Source organism: Physeter macrocephalus, chromosome 21 (genome assembly GCF_002837175.3).
Source record: "Physeter macrocephalus isolate SW-GA chromosome 21, ASM283717v5, whole genome shotgun sequence".
NCBI lineage: Eukaryota > Metazoa > Chordata > Mammalia > Artiodactyla > Physeteridae > Physeter > Physeter macrocephalus.
In genome coordinates, this window is record NC_041234.1 from 77,010,181 (window position 1) to 77,034,451 (window position 24,271).

The following is a 24,271-nucleotide window of genomic DNA, read 5'->3' on the forward strand; positions in this document are numbered from 1 at the left end:
CACGTCATGGATTCTAGAGAGCTATTTTTAAACGTTAAAAACTTTCCCCTAGGGCTTCCCTGGTGGCGCAGTGGTTGCGCGTCCGCCTGCCGAGGCAGGGGAACCGGGTTCGCGCCCCGGTCTGGGAGGATCCCACGTGCCGCGGAGCGGCTGGGCCCGTGAGCCATGGCCGCTGAGCCTGCGCGTCCGGAGCCTGTGCCCCGCAACGGGAGAGGCCACGACAGAGGGAGGCCCGCATACCACAAAAAAAAAAAATGCATCTTGATTACTAAGATTTGGGGCATCCTCTTAAATTTTGTACCTGATGTGGGTTGCTTTATTTGCCTTATCCAAGACCTGGCCCTATAATTGACTCTTGATGACAGTATAATGACTTTTTTATTTCTTTACACTTCTGTACACTTTCCAAATTCTGCACAATAAGCATAACAATAAGGATTACTTTGACCATCAGGAAAAAATAACTTAAAAACAAAGTCAAGACTCACTCAGTGATGTTCCTTGTGGTTTCACCATGGGGCTTGCAGGAAACAAAAACTAGTATGTGGATGGCCCCGCAGTTTCGAATGGCTTGAACCACCTGGTAATCTAAAGGAAGAAACACATTGCTATTAATATAATTAAACTATCATGGTCCAGGTTATCACAAACTTGCAACTGGCCGGCACATAGGACTGGTTAGGAATAGAGGAGAAGCAGGTTCAGAGCCAGCTCACTGAGAGCAGCCTTAACATGGTGTAGAAATGAGAGACCAAAGCTGGTGGACATCATGGGAATACCTAACTAGCTCTGTAGCAAGAAAGCTAGTCATCCTTACGCAGTCCCGCCTGGGCTGGGTTCACTACAGCAACAATTAACTGCCCATCTTCCTTTGACTTTAGTAGCTGTGGCAAAATCTTCTCTGCTCGACGGGTGTGGAATTCACAGTTGGTGATGCCTGCAAAAGAGAGGCCCACGTGCCATAACTCAAAATGCAAGCCAAGCAGTTGGGGGTGGGGAGCTTCAGCTTTATAGAAACGTACAGAAAGCAGGGAGGGCTCTGCCATCTTCCCTTTGGATCTAACATACTTCTGCATAACAATGAAAGAAATGCTTTTGGACCTGCTTCATTTTTTCCAATGCGCTTTCCCTTGCAATATCTCTGTAGGCCTTTCAGCTTGAGAGACTAGATGTGTTATTTTACAACTTAGTGACTCACAGAGCACATAAGGACCTATACCAAGAAGAGAACCTTGACTATAACTCAAGTGCTCCTTCTCCTATATTGGAGGCTTTCACATGGAGCCTCAAGAGCTGTTTAGAGGTGAGGTAGACGGGAAAGAAAATCTTTTTTCTATGTTGCAGTTTGGCCTAAGACTTTGTTCAAAGGAAAGGTCCTATTGCTAAAAATAGTTTGAAACCTATTGTACTGTTACGATGCCTCATGAATCTAATGTCAAGAAGGCTCTTCTATGTTATTCAAAGTTTTGCCAAGTTCCCTTCCTATCAGCTAGGCTTATTCCTTCCCTTAGGCTTTTTCCAGATAGAAAAAAAAAAGATTAGGGAGGGATAAATTAGGAGTTTGGGATTAACATATACACACTACTATATATAAAATAGGTAACCAACAAAGACCTACTGTATAACACAGGGAACTCTACTCAATATTTTGTAATAACCTATAAGGGAAAATAATTTTTTAAATGAATTTATTTATTTATTTATTTTTGGCTGTGTTGGGTCCCCGTTGCTGTGCACGGGCTCCCTCTAGCTGCGGTGAGCGGGCGCCACTCCTTGCCGCGGTGCGCAGGCCTCTCATTGCTGTGGCCTCTCCCGTTGCGGAGCACAGGCTTCAGTAGTTGTGACTCGTGGGCTCTAGGGCGTAGGCTCAGCAGTTGTGGTGCATGGGCCCAGCTGCTCCGCGGCATGTGGGATCCTCCTGGACCAGGGCCTGAACCCATGACCCCTGCATTGGCAGGAGGATTCTCAACCACTGTGCCACCAGGGAAGCCCAGGGAAAATAACTTGAAAAAGAATATATATACATATACATATATATATGCATATAACTGAATCACTTTGCTGTATACCTGAAACTAACACAACATTGAAATCAACTATACTTCCATTTTTAAAAAAAAAAAAAAAGAAAAAAAAAGGGGACCTCTTTTAGAAAGTCATCAGGATCCAACTCCGAGCACTCCAGAACACCTTCCTTTCCTCCCCAGTCGTGGATACAGTAGATGCCCTTTCCCACACAACCGTTCCCATAGTAAAGAACAACTACAGCTCTTAATTTCTCCCCAGAATGTGAGCAGTGTACCATTGAAGGCTGCAGTCCACCTGGCATCCTCTACCACCTGCTCCACCAACTCAATCCCAAGGACCCAGGAGGTATACTGAGCCAGAGAGAGGCCGATCACACCTGGGGAAGTAGGAGAGAATAAGAGGAGGGTATTTTAGGGTATTACCAATGAGGCTATGCCTGCACCACTACCACCACCTCCCCCCCTTGGCTGCAAGGGCCCTGGGTGCTGCATGGATGGTGTTGGGGAGATAAGCTGCATGTTGATTCTGCCCTGGGCTGCCACTTGCCAGTTACACAGCAGATGTCAAGGAGGATGGTGTTAGAGTTCACTCCACTCAGCTCCCCCACAGTCCAATAGAGTATCTCTGCACCAGCAGTGTTAACCTGGAAAAAGGTATCTGGAGAGATGCGGATCTTCAACCCCAGGAGATCTTCAAAGATGTGGGGTTCCCCAGATAGGAGCTGGTAGGGGGACTGCTGATGGCTGCAACAGGTCATAGTGCTAGAAAAGAATAAAAGAAGAAAGCACCTTGGAATGGCAGGCCAACCTATCTCTAGTGGTTGGTTGGAGAGAGAGGCCCCAGCATCTCAGCTAGGAGACAAAGCCTCCATGGCATGGCCCTGAGAGCTCTGGAGGAGTTCGCCTCTCAGGGGATGGAGGTACATGCAAACACTTGGTCATCAGCAGCGCTGCCTCAGTAATCCACAACCCAGACTATGGCAAGCCATCAGACTCCGGCTTGCTTTTGGGCTGTCCCAGGTTTACCTTTCCTGGAAGTAAAGTGATGTCAAGTCACAGACTGCTCCTGGCCCTTTCGTGAAAAACTTCTTTACAGTCTCCTTCTGAACACAGAGCTCCTCCTGCCCAGACCACAAAATCAGGAGTCAAGCAAAAACCCAACTCTGACAAATTTTCTCTCCAAGCTCTATGGTAATCAGCCCTGCAGTAGTCAGACAAGAAGGCACATTACTCAAATCCTATTATAGATAACACTTAAAGCAATGTTCTGTAGGACCAAAAAAAAAAAAAAGCTATTTTCACATCTCAGCAGAAGCACTGATTTGCTTATTGGCTTTTGACAAATGCCATACAATAGACATGGCACTTTCTCTGGTTTGAGCCTCTTTAATAGTTCTCTAAAGAAAGTGTGAGAGTTATTCTTGTTGTAAACTAGGAGCTAAACTAAGCTTTTGTTCCATCATGAACAAGCAATAACCTTTCAATTCCTTTCATACTTCTCTACTTCAAATATCCCATCCACCCATCCAAACACCACCTCAGAAGACAGGCGTCCTAAGAGAAAGGAAAGAAAGGGCACAGAATAGAATGAGCATGGTAACTAAATCCTTTCTTCGAGTTCTAAACGTTTTAAAATTCTTACGTCACTACAGAGAGCCCTATCCATTAGCTCGACACAAGGACATATGACAATAAACTGTGTTGGAGCTATAGAGTTAAAAGGCCAGGGATCAATGATCTGGGTTCAAGCCCTAGCTTTGCTATTTACTAGCTCTTTAACCTTGGGTACCTCTATGCCTCCATTTGCTCAGCTGTGAAATGAAGGGATGGAGAGGGAGTAGGCTCCCTCTCCAGCCTACTTCACAAGTTGCTTGAGATGATCACATAAGCATTAGAATATTTTGATACAGGCATGTTTGAAAGCTCTAAGTATATTACAAATGTAAAAGTATTATGTAGATTATGAAATTCTGACCATATTCTAGTCTCTATTAAATTGGCTTCTGGGGCTTCCCTGGTGGTGCAGTGGTTGAGAGTCCGCCTGCGGATGCAGGGGACACGGGTTCGTGCCCCGGTCTGGGAAGATCCCACATGCCGCAGAGCGGCTGGGCCCGTGAGCCATGGCCGCGGAGCCTGCGCGTCCGGAGCCTGTGCTCTGCAAAGGGAGAGGCCACAACAGTGAGAGGGCCGCGTACCACAAAAAAAAAAAAAAAAAAAAAAAAAAAAATTGGCTTCTGGAATTAGTAGAACACCTAATAAGTTCCGTGGGCAAAGTTCTTGTGAAAATCCTCAGGAGTCCTCACATGATAATTAACTTGGTAACCTAGCCTCAGTCTCTTTGGTTCATTATGCCAGCAGCATGGTTACCAGGATCCTTGCCATCTCCTCCTCATCATCCCCAACCCTTCTTTCCAACCCATACATTCTATGGATGCGTTGTTTCTGCTATCTGCCCTGAAACCTCCAAATACCAACTGCAGCATATTGATAGTAAGGGTTGCTATAGAAGCTGCTCCTTATCATCCTTTGAGTCTCACCTGTCTTAATTCCTGGGGATGGAAAGTGATGATGCCCATTGTGTGCCCTTGGCTAGTGGAGTGGGCTATGAGCTCACGCCAGTACCCACCTTCATGAAACAGAAGGCAGGGCTCCAATGGGGACTGTCGAAGGAATACTTCGTAGTACTAGGAAGAAAACAGTACTATTATACAGGCAAAACTAACAAAGTTTGACAGCTCATTATTCATGCTGAGTGACTGTTATGGGCTGAAGTGTATCCTCCCCACACACAAATTCATATGTTGAACCCTCAGTACCTCAGAATGTGACCAGATCTGGAGATGAGGTCTTTAAAGATGTGTTTAAGTTAAAATGAGGCCATTAGGGTGGGTCCGAATGCTGTGGTTTCAGTCGGCCACGCTGCCACCCCAGTGGGCCCACCACACCAGTGGGCCCACCACACCAGTGGGCCTGGAGGACAGTATCAACCCATAGAGGATTATTCTCGAGCTTTAAAATTTAGTGGAATTTGCCCTGCTAGGTTTCAGATTTGCTTGGGACCCATGACCCCTTTCTTCTTTCTGATTTGTTCCTTTTGGAATGGGAATGTCTATCCTGTGCCTGTTCTACGATTGCATTTGGGAAGCAGATAATTTGTCCAGCTTCGCTGGTTCACAGCTAATTCTGTCTTAGAATGAATTATACCTTGACTGATACCTCTCATCCATACTTCATTTAGATGAGATTTAGGACTTAGAGTTGATGCTGGAATGTGTTAAGAATTTTGGGCTGTTGGAATGGGGGTGAATGTATTTTGTATGTGAGAAGAACATGAATTTTGGGGGTCCAGAGGAGAGTGTTATGGGCTGAACTGTGTCCCCCTAGGATTCATACACTGAAGTCCTAACCCCTAGTACCTCAAAATGTGACTGTGTTTGGAAATAGGGCCTTTAAATAGGTGATTAGTTAAAATGAGACAGTTAAGGTGGGCTCTAATCCAATCTGACTGTTGTCCTTATAAGAGGAAATTTGGATACACAGAAACATCAGGGATGCACACGTGCACAGAGGAAAGTCCACATGAGGACACAGCAGAAAGGCAGCCATCTGCAAGCCAAGGAGAGAGGCCTCCGAAGAAACCAAACCTTCTGACACCCTGATCTTGGACTTCCAGCCTCTGGGACTGTGAGAAAATAAGATTATGTTGTTTAAGCCACCCAGTCTGTGGGATTTTGTTATGGCAGTCCTAGCAAACTAATGCAGTGATATAAGAAACATGATCACTGCCCTGCAACCTTACTGAGGGATCCTATCCATGACAGCCCAAAAAGTATGCTCCATGAAGGCTCAGAGTTGTATCCTGAGTCTAGCACATAACCAGTGCTCAATAATTATTATTGAAAGAAGGTATGAAAGAACAGCAAAGGTATCTGTATGAAGAATCTCAGCTTATTGTGTACACAATGTGGAATACAATAATCATCCATTTCTGTGAATTCCTCCTGGCAGCAATTCCTAATATACTACTAAGCTGCTATAACTCCATTCTTACTTATAACTTCCTGATGTAAGCCCATTGTTTCTATATTTCTTCATATAACCAGGTGCCAACTAGCTTAGTTGGATCCTTCATCTTCCCCTGGTAAATACAGGTCAAAAGCAATCTTGATTCAGTGTTGAGATATCAAAAATCCTTAAAGCCAAACTTCAAACACAAGCCAGTTGCTGCCACAACAGGACACACTATCTGATTTACTAGGTCCTCTTGTTTTCATAATGCATGGGTTCTGGATCCACTATTTTCACACAAACCCAAAATAGTGCATGGAAGGGAGAGTTACACCAAAAAACAGTGCCACTTGAGAGGGTAAAATCAATTAAGGGCGCACTTGACCATTTCTGCTATAATTTCATATAAATGCAACATAAGATGCTTAACTATACTGAACATATTTTTCCAAATTTTTTTTTTTTTTTTTTTTTTGCAGTACGCGGGCCTCTCACTGTTGTGGCCTCTCTCGTTGCAGAGCACAGGCTCCGGATGCGCAGGCTCAGCGGCCATGGCTCATGGGCCCAGCTGCTCCGTGGCATGTGGGATCTTCCCGGACCGGGGCACGAACCCGTGTCCCCTGCATCGGCAGGCGGATTCTCAACCACTGCGCCACCAGGGAAGCCCAAATTTTTCCAAATTTTGAAGTTGGTGATTTAAAGAAATACTGGTTCAACTGTTGTTTACTTGCTGGTTGGAAAGGAATGTTTTCTGGAAGAAGATTCAAATGTCTTTGAGGTCCTAGAAGGATGGGAACTGAAAAACTGAGTCTGACCTGAAAAATAATGGGTAAGTAAATATGAAATACAGCTTCTCCACTGTATGAGCCAAGGCTTTGGTTTCTTCATTTATAAAATAGAGCCTGAAACTCCTATTCTTACATGGGAATGCCTAAGCATCATATTGCAATATACAGTTGACCCTTGAACAACATGGGTTTGAACTGTGTGGGTCCACTTACATGCAGATTTTTTTCAATAAATATGTACTACATAACTACACAATCTGCAGCTGGTTGAATCTGGGGTTGGTTGAACTCGAGACATGGAACCGCAGATATGGGAAAACCAAGGATATGGAGGGCCAACTACAGAGTTATAGGTGCATTTTCAACTGTGCAGAGGGTCAGCGCCCCAACCCCCGTGTTGTTCAAGGGTCAACTGTATAAATCAACACACTGTACACCCTAAACTTACACAATGCTGCATGTCAATTATACCTCAATAAAATAAAATTTTTAAAAAGAGTGAAAGGGCCTTCTGGTTAAAATAACAGACTATTCCTCTTAAAAATCCTACTAAAATGAAATAAAGGAATAAAAAAGACATAAACGTATTTAAACTCATTGATCCACCAATTCTCCCTTCTCTCTCTCTTGCATCATTTTCCTCCCTCACTACTGGATCATTCCCATCAATACACAGGCATGTTCTAACTTTCCCACCTTTAAAAAGAAAAGTAACCTTCTCGAACCCACTTTCCCCTCCAGCCACTGTTACATTTCTCCGCTCCTCTTTGTAGCAAAGCTCCTCAAAAGAACTGTCTATATTCACTGTCTCCCATTTCTCTCCTTCTATTCACCCACTCAAATCAGGTCCCCACCACTCCACCTAAACAGCTCCCATTATGGTCACCAACAACCTCCGCGTCATGCAGTTCAAAGGCCAATTCACACTCGTCATCTTACTTGACCTACCAGCAGCACTGGCACAGCTGATGAGCCCCTCCTCCTCAGTTCACTGTCTTCACTAGGCTTTCAGGATCCCACACTCTCCTGGTTTCCTCTTACCTCACTGGCTGCCCCTTCTCAGTCACCTTTACTGGTTCCTCTTCTCCTCCCAGACCTCTTAAAATGGGAATGCGCCTGGGCTCAGTCCATGTTCCTGTTCTCTTTCTATCCACTCTCACTCCCTTGGTCATCTCTTCCAGTCTCATGATTTTAAATAACATCTACACGTTAACAGTTCCAAGATTTCTAATTCTTGAACCTCATCCTAACAGATCCAACTACCTATTTAACATATCCACTCAGATGCCTAATAGGTATCTCAATGCAACATGTCCAAAATTGAGCTACTAACCTCCCCCTGCTCAAATCTGCTCTGCCACAGCTTTTTCCATTTCTGTAGATAGTAACTCCATTGTTCCACTTTCTCCTCCCAAACACCTAGAGCCATTTTTCACTCCTCTCTTTCTCTTATACCTTTCACTCAATCAATCAAGAAATCCTGCAGTTCTGTCTTCAAGATATATCCACCTCCACTGCTGCTCCCACTGGGCTATATCATCTTGCATCTGGATTACCACATGAACCTCTTAACTAGTCTCTCCCTGCTTCTACCTTTCCCTACAACAATCCATACACAATACAATAGCCAGAGTGATCCTGTTTAAAACCTAAATCATATCATGAGATGCCCGCCCCCCAATCAAAACCTCCAATAGCTCAGAATAAAAGCCAAAGTCCCAACAATGACCTCTGAGGCACTACACGATCTGGTCCCCATTAACTATCTTACCTCTTCTCCTATTACTCTTCTGGGTCTACCTTCAGTTCCTCCAGAAAGCATGCCATACTCCTACCTTAGGGCCTTTGCCATTGGCTGTTCTCTTTGCCTAGAATACTCTTCCCTCAGACCTCCACATGGCTGACACCCTCATTTCCTTTAAGTCTTAATTCCAAAGTTTCTCAACCTTGGCACTATTGTCAATTCTGTGTTGTGGGGGGATGTCCTGTGCACTGCAGGATGTTTAACAGCATCCTTGGCCTCTACTCACTAGACAGATACCAGTAGCACCGTCCAACCATCCCCCAGTGGTGACAACCAAAAATGTCTCCAACATTGCTAAATGTCCCCTGTAGGGCAAAACTAATCCCAGTTGAGAACTACTGCTTTATTCAAATATCACCTTCTCAATGAAGCGTACCTTGATCCCATTTAAAATTACAACCCGCATTTCCCCCAAACTTATGGCTTCTCATCCTCCTTATCCTGCTGTACTTTTCCCATAGCATTTGTCTTAGTCTGCTTGGACTGCTAAAACAAAAATACTATAAACTGGGTGACTTATAAACAACAAAAATTCCTCAGTTCCAGAGACTGGGAAATCCAAAATCAAAGTTCCGGCAGATTCAGTGCCTGGGGACAGCTTCCTCAATGACAGCTGCTGTCTTTTCACTGGAACCTCACACGGCAGAATGGACAAGCTAGGGGCTTCCCTAGTGGCGCAGTGGTTAAGAATCTGCCTGCCAATGCAGGGGACACGGGTTTGAGCCCTGGTCCGGGAAGATCCCACATGCCACGGAGCAACTAAGCCCATGCACCACAACTACTGAGCCTGCGCTCAACAGCCCATGAGGCACAACTACTGAGCGCACATGCCACAACTACTGAAGCCTGCGTGCCTAGAGCCCGTGCTCTGCAACAAGAGAAGCCACCACAATGAGAAGCCCACGTACCACAACGAAGAGTAGCCCCCACTCACCACAACTACAGAAAGCCCGCACACAGCAACGATTACCCAACACAGCCAAAAAATTTTTAAAAACAAACAAACAGGGCTTCCCTGGTGGCACAGTGGTTGAGAGTCCGCCTGCCGATGCAGGGGACACAGGCTTGTGCCCCAGTCCGGGAAGATCCCACATGCCGTGGAGCGGCTAGGCCCGTGAGCCATGGCCGCTGAGCCTGTACGTCCGGAGCCTGTGCGCCACAACGGGAGAGGCCACAACAGTGAGAGGCCCACGTACGATAAATGAATGAATGAATGAATGAATAAAATGAATGAATGAATGAATGAAAAGAATGGACAAGCTAGTTCTCTGGGGCCTCTTTTATAAGGGCACTAATCCTAATCATGAGGGCTCCACTCTCATGACCTAAGCACCACCCAAAGGCCCCAACCTCTTAATACTATTACCTTGGGGGTGAGGATTTCAACATATGAAATTTGGAGGGACAGAAACATTCAGACCAGCACTGCACTTATCACCTTCTAACATATTATATAATTTATTATGTTTTTTAAAAAACATCTGTCTCAGGCTTCCCTGGTGGCGCAGCGGTTGCGCGTCCGCCTGCCGATGCAGGGGAACCGGGCTCGCGCCCTGGTTTGGGAGGATCCCACATGCCGCGGAGCGGCTGGGCCCGTGAGCCATGGCCGCTGAGCCTGCGCATCCGGAGCCTGTGCTCCGCAACGGGAGAGGCCACAGCAGAGGGAGGCCCACATACCACAAAAAAAAAAAAAAAAAAAAATCTGTCTCCCCCCACTAAAATGTAAGTTCCACAAGGGAAGGGATATTTTCTTCATTATTGTATCCTAAGCACCTAGAATGGTGCCTGGCATTTGTAGGTACTCAATTGTGCTTGTTGAATGAATAAATGAAAGAAAGAACAGAGATAATGGGAGAGAAGACAACAAGAGCAAACCAGATAAAAGACTGGAATGGCAACTGACTTAGCAAGATGAAGGAAGCTACATCCGGATTGCCTACAAAGGGGGATCTGATGAGAGGTAAGGCTTATCTGCTCCACACAAGCCTGGAAAGGCTCAAACTTGAAGTGCAAGGAGACAGAGATGGGATAAGGTACAGGGCTAAAAACAGGGTTTGGTTGAAAGTTTGGACATAAAACTGGTAAACAACCTCATCCTACTAAAAATCTCTATCCTTCTGTAGCAGGAGGTTGGGGATTTTTTTTTCCTTTAGGAAAAAATGAACACACAAAAACCAGGAAATACCAGGTGGAGCGGTGGCACAGGGGTGGAAACAGGAAGATTCAATGTAAATTCTCTCAAGAAACCGAATAGTCCCAGAGTAATGATCTCCCAAGAGAGAGATATGGGCCCCCACCCACAAGCACCAGCAGTGAAGCCAAGAATCAACAAACCCACTCAAGCTGAATTGCCAATCAATTTAAAGCCTCATGCTTAAACATGAACAGTCAGGCAACTACCACCAGCTATCTGATTAAAGCCTTCATTGCAAAAGACAATACCCAAAACAAACAGGAAAAAAAAATCCCTGAAGGAAGCAGACAATTCAAAAAACAGGAAAAAAAAAGGCAAAAGCAAGATTTAAAAATATATATATATGTGTGTATATATATATGTGTGTATATATATATATATTACATTATTTTAAAAAAAGAAGATGCTATACAAAAGGAACAATCAGAGAACAAGCAAAAGCTTTTGAAAATTAAAAGGTGGTAGAAAAAAAGTCAATAAAAATGTTGGCATTTATTTCAAGAAAATTTCACAAAAAGAAGAACAAAAGGGAAAAGAGATGGAAAATAGAAGAGGCATGAGTAGCAGATTACAGAATCAATTCATGAAGTCCAAAATCCAAATAATAGGAGGTATAGAGAGAACAAAGAAAATAAGAGGAAGGAAGTAATTAAAGAAATAATACATCACACCAGTAAGAATGGCCATAATCAAAAAGTCTACAAATACTATATATAAAATAGATAACTAATGAGAATGTACTATATAGCACAGGGAACTTTACTCAATGCTCTGTGGTGACCTAAACGGGAAGGAAATCTAAAAAAGAGTGGATATATAGATATATGTATAACTGAATCACTTTGCTGTACAGCAGAAACTAATACAACATTGTAAAGCAACTATAATCCAATTTAAAAAAAAATGTCTACAAATAATAAATGGCAGAGAGGGTGTGGAGAAAAGGGAACCCTCCTACAGTGTCAGTGGGAATGTAAATTGGTGCAGCCACTATGGAGAACAGTATGGAGGTTCCTTAAAAGACTAAAAATAGAGTTGCCATATGATCCAGCAATCCCACTCCTGGGAAGATATCTGGAGAAAACTCTAATTTGAAAAGATACATGCACCCCAATATTCATAGGAGCACTATTTACAATAGCCAAGACATGGAAGCAACCTAAATGTCCATCGACAGAGGAATGGATAAAGAAGATGTGGTACATATATACAATGAAATATTACTCAGCCATAAAAAGAATGAAATAATGCCATTTGCAGTAACTCATAGATGGGCCTAGAGATTTTCATACTAAGTGAAGTAAGTCAGACAGAGAAAGATAAATATCATATGATATCACTTATATGTGGAATCTAAAACAATGATACAAATGAACTTATTTACAAAACAGAGGGCTTCCCTGGTGGCGCAGTGGTTAAGAATCTGCCTGCCAATGCAAGGGACATGGGTTCGAGCCCTGGCCCGGGAAGATCCCACATGCCACGGAGCAACTAAGCCCTTGCACCACAACTACTGAGCCTGAGCTCTAGAGACCACAAACCACAACTACTGAGCCCATGTGCCACAACTACTGAAGCCTGCATGCCTAGAGCCCACGCTCCGCAACAAGAGAAGCCACGACAATGAGAATCCCGCGCATTGCAACAAAGAGCAGCCCCCACTCACCGCAACTAGAGAAAGCCCACGCGCAGCAACGAAGACCCAACACAGCCAGCCATACATACATACATACATAAAACAGAAACAGACTCACAGATATAGAAACAAACTTATGGTTACCAAAGGGGAAGGGGCAGGGGAGGGATAAATTAGGATTTGGGGATTAACATATACACACTACTATATATAAAATAGAGAAACAACAAGGATCTACTGTATGGCACTGGGAAGTATATTCAACATCTTATAATAACCTATAATGGAAAAGAATCTGATAAAGAATATATATATATAACTGAATCAGTTTGCCGTACACTTGAAACTAACACAACATTGTAAATCAACTATACTTCAATAAAAAAAAATAAAAGTAGGGAATTCCCTGGTGGTCCAGTGGTAAGGACTTGGCATTTTCACTGCAGGGGCCTGGGTTCAGTCCCTGGTTGGGGAACTAAGATCCCACAAGCCACGTGGCATGGCCAAAAATATAAAAATAAAAAATAAATTAAAAAAAGGATAATACAGGAAAATTTCCCATGTCTGAAAGTATTAGTTTCCAGCTTGACAAGGACTAGAAAGTGCCCATCACAATGAATGAAAGAAGGGCCACATGGTCATGAAGTTTCACGGACAGAGATTCCCTAAAAGCTTCTAGAGAAAAAAAGAGGGGAGAGATTATCTACAAAGGAACAGGACTTAAAGTAGCATCCAGACTTACACAATATTAGCGGCCAGATGACAATGAAACCATGTCTTCAAATTTATAAAGGCAAATGATTCAAACCTAGAATTTGAAATCTAGAAATACTCTGTCATATGTCAGGAAAGAACTAAGACATTTATAGACATGCAAAGACTCAAAGTTTACTCCTAGGCACCCTTCCTCAGGAAGCTAATGGAGGTTGTATTCCAGCTAAATGAGGATGTAAACCAGAAAAAGGAAGACAGGGGATCTGAGAAACAGGGGGAAAGACAGAAGAATAGCAAAAGGAGTCCCAAGATAACAGCTAGGCAGAAGGCCTCAGGAGCCTAGGATGGAGACTCCAGAGAAAAGGTCTTCAGGGAAAATACTAAACTCAAGTTTTTGACCATATGGAGAATATTGATGAATGTTTGACAGAGCTCTTAGAGCACTCAGAAAAAAAAAATTAGCAATAGGTTCATAGAAAACTAAGCCAATGAGAAAATGAGGTAATTATTCAAGCCAATGAAAACTAAAAGTTGTAAAATCCATCATATTACATAGGACTAAGCAGTTATTTTTTAAAAAATGAAGCATATAGCAGAAACTAACACAGCACTGTAAAGCAATTATACTCCAATAAAGATGTTAAAAAATGATCAAAGGATCAATCCAAGAAGAAGATATAACAATTGTAAATATTTTAAAAAATGAAGCATATTATTATGTGGAAAAAAAGGTACAGAACTGTGTCCATATTAAGCTACCTTTTAGCTAAGAAAAGGGGAGCTACAAATATGTTTCCATTTTTTAAAATAAATAAAAGTGAATAAAAATGTTACCCATAGAAGGAGGAAGGGAACTGGGCAGAGGGGACAGAAGTGAAAGCTAGACCTCTTTAAATACACCTTTATGGGACTTCCCTGGAGGTCCAGTGGTTAAGACTCTGCACTTCCACTGCAGGGGTGGGGGGTTCAATCCCTGATCAGGGAATTAAGATCCTGCATGCGGTGCGGCCAAAACCAAAACAAAAAGAAAATACACCTTTATTTTGTAGATATGACTTTGAAACCATGTAAATATCTTACAAAATTATAAAACAAAAATTTAATCAAAAGGAAAAAGAAAAAAATCAATCCCTAAAATTTGAAAGCAAGAAGAATGAAGACAAAAAAAATCCATGTGTCATGTCAAGTTGGTGGTGTAACTACAAAGAGATGAATTCCTTCAGAGCCACAATAATTGCACAAAAAGAACTGGACAGAAATCTTGAGCTCTTTTCAGTAATCATTTGTTAGTAATAATACTAGTATTGTTCTGAAATTATATGTAAAGAGTAGGATAGAATAAATAAGTACAGCTGACCCTTGAACAACACGGGTTTGAACCGCACAGGTCCACTTATATGAAGATTTTTTTTCACTAAACGTGTACTACAGTACTACGTGACACATGGCTGACTGAATCCACAGATGTGGAACCACAGATACGAAGTGGATTTTCGACTGCACGGGGTTTGGCGCCCTTAACCACGGCCTTGTTCAAGGGTCAACTGTAAGTATGCTAATATTGTCAGGACTAAAGTTTTAATTGTAAGAGACAAGAGATAAAAATATAAAATCAAAGGATTTAAGTAAAAACTCTGTAATTTTTAATTTGATTTGGACATATTACTGTGAACTCATGATATATTTTCTTTTAAAAAATATTTCCGGGCTTCCCTGGTGGCGCAGTGGTTGCGCGTCCGCCTGCCGATGCAGGGGAACCGGGTTCGCGTCCTGGTCTGGGAGGATCCCACATGCCGCGGAGCGGCTGGGCCCGTGAGCCATGGCCGCTGGGCCTGCGCGTCCGGAGCCTGTGCTCCGCAACGGGAGAGGCCACAACAGAGGGAGGCCCGCATACCACAAAAAAAAAAAAAAAAAAAAAAAATATTTCCTAGCTCTGTCCACTAAAAAGGCCTTGAAATATGACCAACTCAGTATAAATAAGCACGTACCTAGCACCCTGCCATTTCTCACGAAAAGAGACAAGGATTCCTTAAAGAAACGGCTGACTCCAGCTCCCAGGCATAAAATGGACTAGATGTGCTAGAAATATCTTATCATTCCAGAACTATCACGGCCATCTAGGTCTCACAGCCAATTTAAAGAGGTTCCAATTGGCCAAAAATGGAGCAATTGGAGTACCAAAAAACCCCTAGTATCTGCAGTAGATTGAAACATATCAAGTATGTTAAAAATCTGAGTTCCTAACGATACCAAAACAAACACATTTAACTGATCATCTTTTGAGGAAGGTGAAAGAACCAAGGATTAATCCTGCCTTTCCTGTAAGAGTACCTTAAAGTAACCAAAGGGTTGATAGGGAAAAGTTATTTATTAGCTGGAAGAATTCCAGCTAATAAATGATAGATTTAGAACATAACTGCATTGCAACCCGCCCCTGCCGAAATAAGAGATCTAGGCACTGATCACTAATGACAGCTAAACCATTAAGCGAAAAGCTGACAGGGAACTTTCCAATGAGTGGATCAGACTGATGACACCTGAATCCACTGTTCAATGTTAACATCACCAAAAAAGAGAGCCCATTAGACATCTACATATAAAAACATTCTTGCCAAAAATCAAACCTGAATCTGATCAACACTCTAGATCTACCAGCTTAGAGGAAATACAGGGGATAGAGGAAGAACATTCAATGATATCAAGGGGATTCAATCAGCAAAATCCAGAATGGGAGAATCTCCAGAGGAAAATAAATCAGTTTCTTCAAAAAGTAAATTGCAGGGACAAAAAAATTAATAGGGAGGGCTACTTACAAATTAAGAGGCTAAAGAAACATGTTAATCAAATGCAATGTATATACCTTGTTTGAATCCTGATTTGAACAAGCCAACTATATCAATTAAGCTTTTTATGAGATAAAACAGTGCCAAATCTGAACATTTACTAGGTAGTTGATGATATTATGGGATAAATGTTCATTTGCAGGTGTGACAATGGTATGAAACTATGTTAAAAAATTAAGTCCTTTCTGTTAAAACTCATGCTGTGGTATTTATATCTTATATGATATAATGTCTAGAATTTGCCTCAAACAAATCCAAAGGGGCTGGTGGAAAGTGGGTGAGAGTATAGTGAAAGCAAGATGGGCCATGTGTTGATAGTTACTGAAGCTGGGTAATGGGTACATGGGGTTTGTTATACCATTCTATACTTTTATATGTTTGTAATTTTCCACAACATAAAATGAAAGAAAAAAACCCAGTACAATAAAGGAAACAAAATCTTAGTACATCTACTTGGTTCAGGAGTGAATATCTACAGTCATAACAATACAGATGCTAAATATCAGTGAGACCAGTTGCTTGGACTGGAGTGGTGATGATGGTGGTGGAAATAGAAAGAAGATGGTAGAGTCAAAGTATTTTTAGAAAGGAAAACTGAACGAAATAAATAAGAAAAAAAAAGGAGAACTGAAAGGACGTGGAGATTTATTATATGTGGCTGAGGAGGAAGCGGGAGGATTAAGACAGAGGAGTCTAAGAGGACATATGTTTCTAGTACATGTTGCTACCATGTACTAACGTGAGAAAAAAAGGGCACATTTGGAAAGGGAAGAGGGTAAATTTAGTTTAGGGCAATGGTTCTCAACCGGAGGCGATCGTGCCCCACAAGAGATATCTGGAGGCATTTCTGGTTGTCACAACTCAGGGCCTCTAGGGGCAGAGGCCACGGATGCTGCTAAACATCCTCCAGTGCACCTGATAGCCCCACACAATAAATAATCATCCAACCCAAAATGTTAATAGTGCGAAGGTTGAGAAATCTGGATCTGGGCCAATGTTGATTTGAAGAGCTCTACAGGAAAACTAGGTGAGGATGTTCAGTAGCCTTTGGAACCCCACCTCCTGAAGCTCAAGATGGAGCTGGTATGTAAATATAAGTTTAGGAGTTGTCAATTTACAGGTGGTCATTCCACTCATCAGCTATAGTGGTGTGCAATCTCCCATGAATATATTTAAAAAGAAGGCCAAGGACAGAGTCCTGGAGGACACCAACACTTATCGTGGGAAAGAAAGGGAGAAAAATATCCCATGAGAACGACTAAGAAGTGGCCAGCGAAATAGGAGGAAAACCATCAGAGAATGGATCACAGAAACCAAACAAAGACAGTGTTCCCAAGGAGGAAAATAAGAATAAGTGGTGCCAAAGGCAGAGAAAAGTTGAGTAAGTTAGGGGCAGAAAGTCTCCATTTAATTTGGCAAAACGGAGCTCACTGATGACTTTGGCAAGATTAATTTCTAGGAATTGCTGGGGGCAGAAGCAAGAACCATCAGATTTTTTTTTATTGAATATGTTTATGAACTGAAAGAAAAGAGCCGATAGAGGTGGAGAAAAATAGGTAAAGAAATGGGAGAAAGAGGGAATGTAACAAAGGAATACCTTATTCCTTTGAGAGAGGAGATGAGTCCAAGATGGTGTTTCAAGGAAGAATAGCCTTGGACAGGTAGAAGACTAACAGCATTTCACTGAGATAGGAGGGAAAGGAGGGGTAAGATTTCAGCGAAATTGGTAGATGGTAGGGGAAGCAGCTAAGGGAATTCTCATCTGTTGGTCTTAATTTTCCAGTGAAGAACCAGGCACAGCCATCTGTCAAGAGCAAGGGTAAAGGTGATGGGATAGGAAATGCGAGGAGAGGTAAGAGTTTAGAATAGTCACTGAAGACAATGGGAGAAGAAGCTAACAAGGGTCATGTAGGAAGATTTCTGGAGAATGATCCTATGATGGGAGCTGTGTTCTAGCCAGGAAATCTTTGAGGTCAAGATGTGTCCTATGAGAAGGCACCACCCAAGTGTCAGAAAGCTGAATCATTAGGAGGATGGGTGCTATAAGTATAAACAGGGTACAAGTATGTCAGTTGGAAGTCCTGTTTCTTTTGCCTTTTTCTTTTAAGTTCCAGGAGGGCAGGCACCATGTTTGTTTGAGTCACCACTGGATCCCCAGCACCTAGTCCAGTGCCTGACACATAGTAGGTACTCAATAAATAGTGGGTGCATGAAATAGAGGGATACTAAAATGTCTCAGAGGCCAATCTAATGATGTAGATGCCTTATGCCCACTCCCACATCTCTCATGATATGTTTAAACCTTGCTCTGCTGAAAACACTAGCCTTCCAAATACAGACACCTGCCACTTGCTATCCTGCCCTCATCAGTATCTCTCTGTTCTAAATTTCCCTTGTATTAAATTCCTTCGATGCTTGACATTTGCAATAATGGATGCAGTTCTCTCTCCTCCTCTCCACCCTCTCTGAAATGAAACACTAGCAATGTTCTCTCCACCGTTAAGAAGTACACTTTCAGAACAGAACCCCTCCTCCCCTGTAGCACTAGAAGAGCTCTATTATTAAAATATCAGGCGTGCTGCCGTTATAGACTGCAATGCCTGGGGTCATCTTCAACCAGCCTTTGTTCCTTATTACCTGTGCCACTTGACTGTGTTTCCTGGGGATGTTTTTCAGATGGTTAGACCGTACACAGACCATGTTCCTGTCTATGGAAAGAAAAATAATTTGATTTACATGGTTTTCTTCCTAAAAGATTATTTAGGATAAAATGTCTAGCAACTCAAATCCCCTAATCCAAAGAGGCATATGCAAATATGAAGAAGCAAAGTACCTAATTCATGCTCAAGGACATTTTTCAGAGAAAACCTGTTTCCTGGTCTGGCCATTAAAAAGCTTATTCTTAATGGAGCTAGTCCGCAATATTTTCCCTCATGCCACAAATGTGCGATATGATAATGTCCGCTTTCTGTTCAGATTTTAAGAGGGGAGTAAAATGTAATGGGTTTTGTTTTTCTGTTCATGAATAACACTGACGTCATATACTCATTATGTCAGCACACAGGGGCAAAAAAGAAAGCCAAGTGCCTACCCTAATGAACTTGTAGTTTAAGCCATATGGATATTAAACAGTGTGACTAATATAAAATGATGGTGTTTCAGGTGGATTTATTGAAAATTGGCAAATGGTAAGTTCAGGAATGGAATCTGGGAATGGATACTGGAATTAAGTCTCAGAAATATGCCACTGTGATTTCTCTCACCAGCACTCACCTCCCCTACCAGTTCTTTTAAGGCATATTTACCACAGAAAGCTCTTAAGTTTCAGGGATATGGGGATGTGAAATAGAAAGGGCATGTCTCTAATAAGCAAGAGACGGCTCCCAGTACAGAGAGTAACATAAAATGATAACGATGGGGCTTCCCTGGTGGCGCAGTGGTTGCGCGTCCGCCTGCCGATGCAGGGGAACCGGGTTCGCGCCCCGGTCTGGGAAGATCCCACATGCCGCGGAGCGGCTGGGCCCGTGAGCCATGGCCGCTGAGCCTGCGCGTCCGGAGCCTGTGCTCCGCAACGGGCGAGGCCACAACAGAGGGAGGCCCGCATACCACAAAAAAAAAAAAAATGATAACGATGACGGTGATGATGATGTTGACAACGATGATAGTGAGAGAGCAGCAGCACCAGCATCAATGTTTATGAAGTGCTTACTAGGTCTCAGGCATATGGCTTTTAGAGGAAGAAAGCTGGGGGGCGGGGAGGTCGATTCCTAGCACTATAATACAATGACTACTCACCAAAAAGTATCCCCAATTAACCTTATTTTTTTAATGCCTTTTTTAATTGAAGTACAGTTGATTTACAATGTTGTGTTACTTTCAGGTGTACAGCACAGTGATTCAGTTATATATATTCTTTTTTAGATTCTTTTCCTTTATAGGTTATTACAAAATATTGAGTATAGTTCCCTGTGCTATACAGTAGGCCCTTGTTGGTCATCTATTTTATATATAGTAGTGTGTATATGTTAATCCCAAACTCCTCATTTATCCCTCCCCCACTTTCCCCTTTGGTAACCATAAGTTTGTTTTCTATGTCTGTGGGTCTATTTCTGGCTTGCAAGTAAGTTCATTTGTATCATTTTTTTTGATTCCACATATAAACAATATGACATTTGTTTTTCTCTGTCTCGCTTACCTCACTTAATATGATAATCTCTAGGTCCACATTGCTGCAAATGGCATTATTTCATTTTTTGTAGCTGAGTAATATTCCACTGTGTATATATATATATATATATATAGATAGATAGATAGATAGATAGATATATACACACACCACATCTCCAATTAACCTTGTGATCATGCTCTGCATCAAAGGCTTCCAATTCAACTTTCTTCTTTAAAGCCACCATACTTCCCACTCCTCTCCACTCCCACAGACACTGTTCTCTGCACCCTCCCCCTTCCTCTCAGTTTTTGGTTTGTTATTTCTACTAGTCACAGCCTTCGACTGACCTCTCCAAGTTCCCAGGTAGTACCCCACAGTCTTTGGATTGCCATCTGGACCTCGGTTCACAGAGAAGGTGGACTTATTTCGGTAGCCACTGATGACAGGCTGGAGAAGGCAGAAGGACAGGAGAGGGGCAACAGGTCAAATAAAACCAAGTAGGACAACAATACAAAGAATGAAAGAATGTTCTCTGGATGAGAAAAAAAATAAATGATGCTTGCTTGGAAGGTATGGCATAGGTGAAATTCCATGACTGAGAAGATCAAAACACTCCACAGACACTCCATAGGAGAAAGAAGTTCCAATCTTGCCATAAATCAGGAGTCAGAAAACTTTTTCAATAAAGGGCCAGACAGTAAATCATTTTAGGCTTTGCAGGCCATACGGTCCCTGTCACAACTATTCAACTCTGCCACTGTAGTGCAAAAGTAGCCATAGACAATCCATTAACAAGTGAGCTTAGCTGTGTTCCAATAAAACTTTATTTACAAAGTCGAGCAGCAGAGCAGATGTGGCCTCAGGGCCATAGTTTGCCCTCTGCCACAAATTAAATTCTGCCTTTCTGCGGCCTCATTAGAACTTTTCCAAAGTCTGGAATCTTTCTAAGGAGGCAGTAGCATACTGGTTGAGAAAGTGGGCTCTGCATCAGATCAACTTGAGTGTAAACCTTAGCTCTGGCACTTTCTGGATGTGTATCCTTGGTCGAATCACTTAATCTCTCTGAGCCTCAAGTATTCATCTGTAAAATGACACTTTCTATCCCTCAGTGTGACTGTAAATAGTAAACAAGACAATGATACATGTTACTCACTTAGCATAGGGCCTGGTCCCCAGCAAGTGCCTGGTTAAGTATTAGCTGATAGTATTAGCTATTAAGGAGACTTGGTAGATAAAGGATAGGGAAGTAGGGGCTTACAGAAGGTATAATAGGATGGAGAAAACAACAGAGCCCCTCAGATCTGGGTGCAGCTGTTGTCACGTTGACTCCATTGAGCATTTGTAGGTAAGATTCTAGTCTCTGTAAAGTTTTCTTCTGAGCTTCAAATTTCACCTGCAAAAGAATATAAGCAGTGAAACAAAAGACTTCTGCAGTATCACCTCAAAGAATAGAAAACAAACAGGATAAGAGAAGGTTGTCCCACGGATTCTTGGGTCATGGTCTCGGCAGATAAGGAACTCAGAATGATGGAACAGCAACAGACCTAATGAGGTACTGGGAAAAGGTCAAGTGAGCTTCAGACTGAACATTCCAGCTATATGTTAGTGCTGTCCAGTAGAACTTGCTGTGATAATGGAAATGTTCTCTATTGGTGATATGTTATATGTAATATGGCAGCCTACACTAGCTACAGGTGGCTACTGAGCACTTAAAATGTGACTCATGTGACTGAGGAAACGAATTTTTAATTTTATTTCATTTTAATTAACAGTTGGCTCTGCTATCACATGACACAGGCATTCCTAAACCATACTATGCAAAATTACTCAAAAGAAATCACAGGGCTCATGGGAAAATGGGGCTGGGCACACACATTCCAAAAATTTATCAGTAACACACACAAAAAAGGTAGGAAATAAAAACAGCAAAATTTTGCACATGTTAAATGGTTAAGCAATGTATAAACACTACAATAAGGATGGCTCATTACCCTGACAAAGACCTGAAACTTGCTTGTGGAAGCGGCTGTCCACTTATGAGTTATCATGAGGTGGTGAAAGGAGGGTTATGGGGGTGGAACAGAAAGTTCTCACAGCAGATGTGAATGGGTGTGGCTCATACCACACTCAGTGATCTGAGGGAGCTGGGAGATGTGTGAGGTGTGTGTGGGTGTTCATTTTACAAATTCTTACCCAGCTCAGTTTCGCCGGGTACAGATCCCCTTTCATCTCATGTTTCTTGTGGACAAAATCACTCCTAAGCAAACATGAAATCTGCATTTTGTTCAAATTGTTCCCTAATACATCAATCTGTTGGAACAAATTTTCATTTTCAAAACAAGCATTAGAGCAGAACTGACTGTATTTAAATTTAAATAGCCACATGTAGCTAGTGGCTACTGTGTTGGAAAGTGCAGCTATATATGAAGCAGCAAGAGCACTTGCTACTCACACACACAGAGCTATAAGAATAACCCCAAAAAAAAGCAAGGAAGAAAGGAAACAGGCATTCGGATATAAGGCTCTAGAGTTTGGAAGACGTAACTGGCCTAAAGTGAAAATTTCAGAGTCATTAGTATATTGAGTTTAAGGACACGTTGGGGCATCTGGGTAGACCTGTCCAGCCAAGCTTCCTACAAGTCTAGCACCTGGTAGAATGGAGGAGTGAAGACTTAAGCTGGGTACCTACTTTGAGCTGTTCTTCATAGCTCAGCCTCCAGAGTGGCGTCACAACATCAGCCAGCCTTGAATAAAATAATCCGGGCACCTCATTCACTATCTAAATATGTACGGAGCACCTACCACGCTTAAGTACTTCCTGCCACCATTTGCTCTGGCATTTTACTTATTCAGAAGACCGAACTCTCAGGCCCCCGGGGAGATAGAGTCTGGGAGAGGAGCCCATTTTGGTGCTGTCTACTTAACAAAGCCGAACAGATGGGAAAACCTAATATAAGAAAAATCCAGATTTATCAGGAGGTATTTAATCATATTACAAAAAGGCTTCACTGTTGGGTTCCTTTAAATAGCTCACCTCCCTAACACTTTTAAAATATAATTTGATTTAGAAAATACAGTTGTTGCATAAAATGAGGTATATTTGTGTTTGCATGGTTGCAGTGGGACTATTCATTTCTAATTCATCTCATCTCTAAGTCCCTGGTTTTCAGTATACCTGTCCTGGACCTTTTGAGACACAAGGTCCCAGTTTAATATTCTCTTTCTGCCAAAAACACACATAAAGGCAAGGAGAACATTTTCTGCAATCACAAAGCATTTCCACCAACATTCCTTAGATGTCTTAAGTTTGCCCTGGGTATCCTACCAGAGGTGCCCCCCTGAATCCCTGCAAATGCCACATTGTACGTAAGGCATACAGAATTTCAGTAGGCCCAGATATTAAGATTTGTTAAGGGGAAGGGATATCACCCAGGGCCTTACCTTTCCTGCCAGGAATCATCTAGTGGTCCAAGATGTCTTGGTTTCTTCTGACTTTTCTGTCTTCTCTGACACTTCTTGGCTATCATGTGGGTGAAGTTTCCCTTACATGCTGAGCCCAGAAAGAGTTGTGACCAACCTGGAGGTTTTCTGGCACACCAGGGGAGCAAATAATAACAGCATCTACCTTATAGAGTGGTTGCAAGAGTTAAATAAAGGATAATAAAAAGCACTTAGCATGGTGCTGGGAAAACTGGACAGCTACATGTAAAGGAATGAAATTAGAACACTCCCTAACACCATACACAAAAATAAACTCAAAATGGATTAAAGACTTAAATATAAGGCCAGACACTAAAACTCTCAGAGGAAAACATAGGCAGAACACTCTATGACATAAATCATAGCAAGATTCCTTTTGACCCACCTCCTAGAGAAATGGAAATAAAAAACAAAAACCAAAAATAAACAAATGCAACCTAATTAAACTTAAAAGCTTTTGCCCAGCAAAAGAAACCATAAACAAGATGAAAAGACAACCCTCAGAATGGGAGAAAATATTTGCAAACGAAGCAACTGACAGAGGATTAATCTCCAAAATATACAAGCAGCTCATGCAGCTCAATATCAAAAAAAACAACCCAATCCAAA

General features: G+C 42.2%; 1 protein-coding gene across 5 annotated transcripts in view; it reads right to left on the bottom strand.

Moving 5' to 3' along the window:
• The window catches only part of TRMT2B (tRNA methyltransferase 2 homolog B), a 106,412-nt gene that overhangs the window by 78,384 nt on the left and 3,757 nt on the right, over nt 1-24,271 (bottom strand). For all 5 annotated transcript variants that reach the window (XM_028482181.2, XM_028482182.2, XM_055081796.1 and 2 more), the window contains exons 2-12: nt 23,624-23,803; nt 22,872-22,926; nt 21,441-21,575; nt 20,530-20,629; nt 18,652-18,722; nt 4,565-4,711; nt 3,054-3,148; nt 2,575-2,789; nt 2,303-2,404; nt 818-937; nt 489-588 (exon numbers count right to left, since the gene is read on the bottom strand). In XM_028482181.2, coding sequence (XP_028337982.1) covers nt 489-588; nt 818-937; nt 2,303-2,404; nt 2,575-2,789; nt 3,054-3,148; nt 4,565-4,711; nt 18,652-18,722; nt 20,530-20,629; nt 21,441-21,575; nt 22,872-22,926; nt 23,624-23,709 — 1,226 coding nt within the window. In that variant the 5' untranslated portion in view covers nt 23,710-23,803. The remainder of the gene's footprint in view (nt 1-488; nt 589-817; nt 938-2,302; nt 2,405-2,574; nt 2,790-3,053; nt 3,149-4,564; nt 4,712-18,651; nt 18,723-20,529; nt 20,630-21,440; nt 21,576-22,871; nt 22,927-23,623; nt 23,804-24,271) is intronic.